The 7,772-nt window shown below is 38.8% G+C and overlaps 1 protein-coding gene across 1 annotated transcript; it reads left to right on the top strand.

Annotated features, from left to right (window-relative positions):
* Positions 1–441: 441 nt before the first annotated feature.
* LOC148911619 (uncharacterized) lies at positions 442–7,052 on the top strand. The gene is made up of 7 exons (XM_089028922.1): positions 442–843; positions 2,933–2,981; positions 3,773–3,808; positions 4,223–4,423; positions 4,521–4,595; positions 5,101–5,286; positions 5,963–7,052. The coding sequence occupies exons 1-7, from the start codon at positions 469–471 to the stop codon at positions 6,136–6,138; spliced, it is 1,098 nt and encodes a 365-aa protein (XP_088885048.1). The 5' UTR covers positions 442–468; the 3' UTR covers positions 6,139–7,052.
* Positions 7,053–7,772: the final 720 nt, after the last annotated feature.

The raw sequence follows: 7,772 nt of genomic DNA, 5'->3' as shown, positions 1-7,772 counted from the left end.
TGTATTAAACCCTAAGGCTCCTTGTAATTGATAATTGTCATTCTAACTTGTGATGGGTGTCACTGCAAGGGTTCAATGGAGAATGAATAAATTATCAATACACTATACTTTGTGTCACTATATTTTTTTCTTACAAATTGCAGCATTTCGCAAAGGAGTGGAGTGGAGTGGAGTGGAGTGGAGTGGAGTGGAGTGGAGTGGAGTGGAGTGGAGTGGAGTGGAGTGGAGTGGAGTGGAGTGGAGTGGAGTGGAGTGGAGTGGAGTGGAGTGGAGTGGAGTGGAGTGGAGTGGAGTGGAGTGGAGTGGAGTGGAGTGGAGTGGAGTGGAGTGGATTTTTCCTTCCGGGCGCACCACTCCAAATACTGTTTTAACAAGAAGTGTCGCGATATTTGATTCTAAAAGGTCAACTCAAAAGTTCAAAATTTCTGGTGTCGAATAACACAGGGAGCACGTCAAAACTATCACAAAATGGACGCAACGCCAAACCGAAGGAATTCTCTCTTTAAATTATTTCACGTTTTTCACGTGTGTTTATCTATTGGTCTTGTGATCATGTTTGTTCGAAATCAAATGATGTACGAAGCCAGGTTTAAGAAACTCGAAGACGATTTGGAATCAATGACTCAGATATCCACGACTACAGATACGGAAAAGCAATGGGCAGAAAGCATCAAGACCAGACCCACGATGAATGAGAAGAAAGTTGTTAAAAGAAGTGTAAATAATCAAACGAGTAAGACGGCGAAACAAACAAACAATCAAAACGTTCTGGATTTTAAAAACAGCACAAAAAATTTTGAAGATGTAACGACATGCTTGGACTTGCTGAACAACTTCCTCAAGGTAAGTATCGAGTATTACTGACCTTTGACCTCGATCTCAAACGAAAAGAAATAGAAATAGAAATGTTAATCATGTTTTTTTATTTAAAAAAAAACATGAACTAAACGCGTGACACAGCATTAACGCGTGATAAATTTTATTTTAAACGCCGTTTCTAAGCAGTGGCTTTGGGCTCCCTGTTCCCCCATACTCATTAATATGTATGGCAAGTTCCCCAGCAAACCGGAAACGACGTCTATTGCTTACTATCAATCACGTGACTTTTTGGAGTTGACTGGGGGCAAACAAGCGGTTGACTGGGGGGCAACTAGCGGATGTTAAGTCAAATAATATCAAAATAAGTCCTCAAACTATTGTATTTGACTATTTTCACGACATCAAACCAGAAAACAAGAGATCAAAACAACCTCCAGGATTCTACAAGCCATCAAAAAAGAGCTATTACCGGAAGTGACGTCTATTGATAGCAACCTATTGATAGGAACCAAAAGATAACTATGGCTATGAAGCCCACAGCAATAACACTCTTCTCAATAAACAATGTTTAGTTCGGGATGATATATTAAAATTTTTTCTTCAAACTTTATTTTTTATTGATGGTTTTCACATCCGTCATGTTGGATGAATTAAACAAAAGTTTCGTCAATAGTCTCTTTTGTTATATCATCCAGCATGGCGTGTCTTCTGTTATTTCATTCTCTTGAAAATGATTGCAACACAGCAGCAATACCAAATAAGTTTTTTTCCTATTTTTAGTTACTTGGGATCCTAAAAATATACAACATTGAAGCCTAGTAAAATTGCGGGCAACTGAGAAAAGTAGAACAGTTGGAACTATTTTGAACCGAATTAGAATTTACTATGTTTATATTAGAAGCATTTTAAATTAGACTAAAAGGATTCAAGCTAGTTCTTAATACGGTACTCACGCAAGTAAGCTTTTGGACACTTGGCTTGTCTTGCTCTTCAAAAAAAAAAAAACATTTAATGTATTCAGCACTAGTAAGACCAGAAGATCTTTTCCTACCTTGATATGAAGACCAAAATAAGCCATCCTTCTCCTTAAGCGCGCTTTTCCAAGATATAATAGAGAATCTAAAACGAAAAGGAAACTTGTTTGGCTTCTTTGCTATGAACAGGTAGTGATTGCTTGATCTCCCGACTCAAATGCTAATTCGTGTTCAGCCAAGAAAGTACTCTGCTTTTCTCGCTAGGCTGAATTCTTAAAACAGTTTTTTGTAACTTACCTAATCTCTAAATCAGTCTTCTGCTGTTTGTGCTGATTCAATGAACAGCTTGGATTTTTACTCCCAACTGATCCTTCCACGCCGACAACCTTGTTCTATCCAATCAAATGCTTGACTTAACACAATATTCAAGTTTGTAAATCAAGTTTAAATGCGTGGAATTTTGCTTTCACAACTTTTCTTGGGTCTTTTGTCTTTTATGTATTGTCCCGTGTTTTGAATACACGCGAAAAGACATTTCAAAACTTCGTCATTGTTTTACGACTTTAGCCTTTAGATTCTGCAAGCCGTTATCAAAGACTAAGCTAGGCCTCGCCCATAAAAAATGACTCTTGGAATACTTGTACATCTAAAACACAGACCCGAATGTTTTTTTCGCGGAATGCGCAATATAACTTTTCGGCACAGTAGGCGTAATGTTTTTCAATATCAGACCACGCGTCGTTGCTTTTATAAACCGGTTGAGTTACATTTTTTGCTGGTTTTCACAGCCACCATGTGGGATAAATTTAACAAAGACATCTCATTAGTCTCTTGTGTTGTATCATCCAACTTGGCTGTCGAGTCTTCTGTTTATTTTGTTTTCTTTGGAATGAATACAGTTGATATCAAAGCTTTTTATGCCCTAATTTCGCTTTTTTCGAAAACTGTCAAAAAAATTGTAAAAATATTACTCTCTTTTAAGTCACAGGATAATAAGCTGGGTAGCCTGGGAAGCCTGTGGTGGGAAGCCTGTGAGGCAAGCAGATGACTCAAAAAATAGGGTCCTCATCCCCGTCCATCCGTTCCCCCGCGACAATGAAGCACTGAAGTTATCTTATGTGATTTAACTTATGTTTTAGAAGAACAAATGGTCTGGTAGAGGCCCTAATAAATGTCAGATATTACGTGGTAGGTTATCGTTTCCTTAATGTTATTGAATATTTTGAAGTGCATATATACACACACACACACACAAAAAAGTTAAAAATTTGTAGTTTATTGGCATGAATAAGAATATCACAGTTAAATTTGTTTCAAAAACGTATTTCTCTAGAAATTCATAAAAATTAGCACAAGTTGTGACGTCATTTTGTTTACAAGTCTTGAGATTTAGTTGCGAATACACGAAATATGTTTGAGTGTAGAATCTTGTACACTAAGTACACTTTTGAGTTTCCCAAAACGTAAAGAGTACGACGTAAGCTATCAAATAAAGCTGAATATTATATGCCTTTTGTTGTTATTTTATACGAATTACAATTTATATTTAGTGCATACATTACTACCGAATCTAGAGTACGTCAGTGTCAACAAAATGACGTCACAAATATCTCAAGCAATAAGCTTTTGAAACAAATTTCATTACAATATATTTATTATTACTAGAAAACTATAAATTCTAAACGTTGAAATGTTTTGGTGTCATATACACTTAATTTAAACATTATTTTACGTATCAAGTGTATCATTAGGAAAAAATACATGTTGGTAGCATGTTGGACCCCTCTGGATACCAGTTTCTTTGCTGAATGTGTTACACGAGGCTTTGGGATGAAGTTGCTCTACTCTATTGTGTGAAAAAAGTCTTTACTTTTACCGTTCACTGAGATTCAGAAGACGTTTCGTTGGCCATTCCATGTATTCTTAAGAACTTGATGCATATGACATATAATGGTACTCATAACCTTTTTTTATTATAGGTCCACCAGGCAAACCCGGAAGACGAGGGCGTAGAGGCAAGTACAAGCAATAAGGTCTTACGTATAAGCTATTCTGTTTTGAATCCTTTAAGAATACTCCAGTTTCTGTTGCTCATGTTTAGCGTCTATTTTGTGCAGCTATGTTGATGTGTTTCAGCGTAGGTCCGTGGAATTTCAAAGTGTTTGTATTGTTGAAGTTGTGCATTCTTTACTTTACCGTTGGTATTTGCGAGTAATTAGACACTGATTCAAGGCTAACCCTGTGTAAATGAGTCTGTAATCAAGGAACACAGCGGTTTTGGAACTAGAACTGGTCTATTGGGACATCGGGAGCCCTACGTATGGAGCAGGAATGAACGTAGGTAGACTTCATTGTGAAGAGGACCACTCTTCCTTAGCTCTTTTCTCCTTTACTATGGATGGATCGATAGTATTGTTCCGCTATAACAGGTCCCAAAGGACAAGCTGGTTACAAGGGAAGCATTGGAAAACATGGCCCTCCTGGACCCCGTGGTGAAAAGGGCTTCAGTGGAAATGTTACTGTGATTGGTCTGAAAGGAGATATGGGACCTAAGGGCACTAAAGGGGACAAAGGGAACACTGGAATAAAGGGACAAAAAGGAGCCCAAGGACCTAAAGGAGATTTTGGAGGTATGTGCTCTCTCTTTTGCCTTGAAATAGTTTCCAAATGATTTTATAAACCAAAGCCTAAAACCTTTTTTTTTGGGGGGCGCAATCTATACGACAGGTCAAAAAGGAGAACAAGGCGAACGGGGGGTGAAAGGAAAAGTTGGACCAAGAGGATGTCCTGGTGACTCTTTTGGTAATGTCTATTTACATATGACTGCCATGATCAACATGTATGTTGCCATGTATCTATTACAACTTGTATTCCTTGAGGTCCTGCAAACACACATAGTACTCTGTCATATCTTACTTACGCTCATATTTGATTGGTACAAATCGAGACCATGAAAGTGTTCCATTCTTTTTGGTTTGCTCTCGATCCCAGAACACTTTCACTCCTACTGCGCATGAACGAAATAATGGTACGGAATGCTATCATTTCCTAATGCGGTCAATCTGGTTCCCATGAAGTACTGATTCTTACTGCGCATAAGCAAAGAAATAACTAGGCTCCTGGTTATTTCTTGGGGCATGCCCATGGAAAAATAATGGCTCTGGGAAAGAGAATGGTTGAGAGTGTATTCAGCAACGATTTTTAAAAACATGAGATTGTTGGGTGAGGATTTGGACGATCTTACAGTCCACCCATTTTGAATGAATTTTCTTTTTATAACTTTTCCACGCTGTTTTGTTGTTTTCAGCTCCGCCTTCTTTCGTTTCAACTCCTCGATATCTTGCGTTTAGAGAGAGAGATTCAGCTCTACTGGTGTGTAACGCAACAGCGAATCCATATTCTCGTATCACGTGGTATCGTGACAAAGTAACGATACCTATTCAAGACAGCTCAGATAATCATTATGAAGTGAAAGAGGTTATTTTTCAGTCAGGTAACGGAATATCGACATATGAAAATGAACCTTGTTAGTTGCTATTTTGTTGGCTTTGTTGACAGGGCAGAAAAACGACAAGCCCGCTACTTTCACGATTTTTTATTTAAAACATGTTTAAGCGTTTCATTTGTGTCACTGCTGCTCGAAACTTGTGACGAAATTTTGTCGCATTATTAGAGTAAATCCTAGTGTTCACGAAAATGTCAGTTTTTCTGTATCAAAATATCCCCTCTCCCAAAGTACACGTCTATATATCTCAAATACGCATTCAATGAATTTTGGTCGCATTTGATATTTTGCTATTTGTCCCCAAAAGAACGTGTTTACAAAATATTGAGCTTAAATACTTAAAGCTGTCCTTATGACGAAAGGCCAAAAACCGTTTTTCTGCCCTGTCGGTTGCTTGTTGCATATTGCATGTTACTTACGTATGCAAATCTTGAATGAAATGTATTATACTCATAGATAATGACAGTTTGGAACAATCCCATGTTGCGACAACTTTCACCGATTGCCTTCACATTTTCCATAGTGCATTTTCGCTTGGTATGCATAAAGAACAGCTCGTTAATAAGCGCAACCCAAAAAATGCTATGCGAAGGGATTTGAGCTCCAGCCTCTTGATACAAAGTTTGACTATTGCACATCTTGGTTGTGATTTCCTTCCTCACAGGATCGAACGAATCTTCTTGTCCAGTAAATCCTCATCCAGTGACAGAAAGCTCTTTGGTCATCAAAAGGTCACGTTCGAGTGATACTGGAAACTACATATGCGAAGCACGAAACATCATGAGTAGTATAGGGAATGGGGGTTCTAGCGCAGTGACCACACGAGGATTTCCCGTTTAAAGTCACTAACCCGTGTTTGCGTAGCCCTCATTCCCTATGAGACCCCCAGGATTACCCGTGAGGGCAACAGCGCACTCGAAATATGTTAGTTTACGCCAGGATTACCCGTGAGGGCAACAGCGCACTCGAAATATGTTAGTTTACGCCAGGATTACCCGTGAGGGCAACAGCGCAATCTCAACACGGGGTAAGACCCGCGTCAAAATTCCACCTACGGACGACCCCCACTCCAAGTGTGGTTGAGGGCAACAGCGCACTTAAATATGTTAGTCTATATATGGAGTGCGAAGAATGTAAGAAGTTCGCCAATGACTTTTGCATAATTTGTCTAAGACCTAAAGTTATCGTACCTAAGCCAGAACCCTTTTGGTGTTGTGGTAAGAAAATGCAAATAGAAGACGACACGTCAGCACAGTGTTACGAATGTGGTAAGAATATTCGTAATGCCGTACCAAATGCTACCAGAGAGCAGTATTACGCCAATGGAGGTCGTAAGAAGACCCCATACAAAAGAATAAAATACTTCAGGGACTGGATGAGTCATATCCAAGGTTTACATCCGATATATTTAAGCGACGAAGTAAAGAAGAAAATCATAGACCATTTAGAAGAGCCAACCCCACAAAGTCTACGGAAAACGTTGAAAAAATTAAAGCTAGGGAAATATTACAAAGCTATTCCCTATCTTTTGTCTGAAATTACCGGTAGGCGTATTCCTCATGTCCCAGATATGCAAAGGGCCGAGTGGTTATTCTGTCGGCTGGATAAGGATATTCCTTATTACCCTGACGTAATTTACGAAATATTTTACAAAATAGACCCCAACCACCCCCTGTTAGGATGGATTCCGAGGCGACAATAACATATTACGTGTATTTATATTACGCGTAATAATTTGCCAAATAAGGTTATGCAAATAATTCATATTACGCGTAATAATTCGCCAAATAATTCATATTACGCGTAATAATTCACTGAATTTATATTACGCGTAATAATTCACTGAATTTATATTACGCGTAATTTCTAGACTGACGTTCGATATGTAAATAGAATCCCGTCACGATATTTACTGAGCAAGCTTTCTTTGAAGCTCTTCTTTTGCCTCCTGGTAGATCTTTTTGCGAGATTCCTCGGAAAGATCTTTTACGACTGTTTTTTTATTCCTTATGTCCGACTTTAATTTCTCGTATTTGTCTTCTTCGGTCAGAATAAGCGAGAATTCTACGTCGTCTATCTTTCTGTCACGCAAAGCCTTTGAGACAAGATCGGTAATAGTATTTACTTTAGCCCTAGATAGAGCTATTGTCGTGTCATGCTTGGATATTTTCGTGGATAGCTTTTTCATAATGCCCGTAGCAACAGCCGAAATGATACCACAAGCTGCCCCAACGCCGGCCAAAGGAACTCCAACGATTATTCCCGGCCCAGTAAGCGAAGTAGCAACGCCAGAGCCCGTTAACACAACAGATATGGATCCTGAAGTTATCGCAATCTTATGTAGCGTAGTCCGGGCTCTAACGTATTTCTTCCTAACTATTTCATAGTGTTTTGTCTGCCCTTCCAAGTAAGCCAGGATTAAGTTCGCTTTATTAAGCCTGAAATTCTCCGCGTTTAATTCGTTAGGACCTGTA

Source organism: Actinia tenebrosa, unplaced genomic scaffold, assembly GCF_029948245.1.
Source record: "Actinia tenebrosa isolate PJP-AT-01 unplaced genomic scaffold, QUT_ActTen_1.0 PGA_scaffold13__45_contigs__length_12533684, whole genome shotgun sequence".
NCBI lineage: Eukaryota > Metazoa > Cnidaria > Anthozoa > Actiniaria > Actiniidae > Actinia > Actinia tenebrosa.
Note: the sequence above shows the minus strand (reverse complement) of the source record. Positions and strands in the feature narration are given on the sequence as shown.

Coding starts and splice junctions, on each gene's coding strand:
- LOC148911619 (XM_089028922.1), top strand. CDS start 469: ATGGACGCAACGCCAAACCGAAGGAATTCTCTCTTTAAATTATTTCAC. Junction 2,982..3,772: donor TAAATGTCAGATATTACGTG/GTAGGTTATCGT, acceptor TTTTTATTATAG/GTCCACCAGGCAAACCCGGA. Junction 4,596..5,100: donor ATGTCCTGGTGACTCTTTTG/GTAATGTCTATT, acceptor TGTTGTTTTCAG/CTCCGCCTTCTTTCGTTTCA.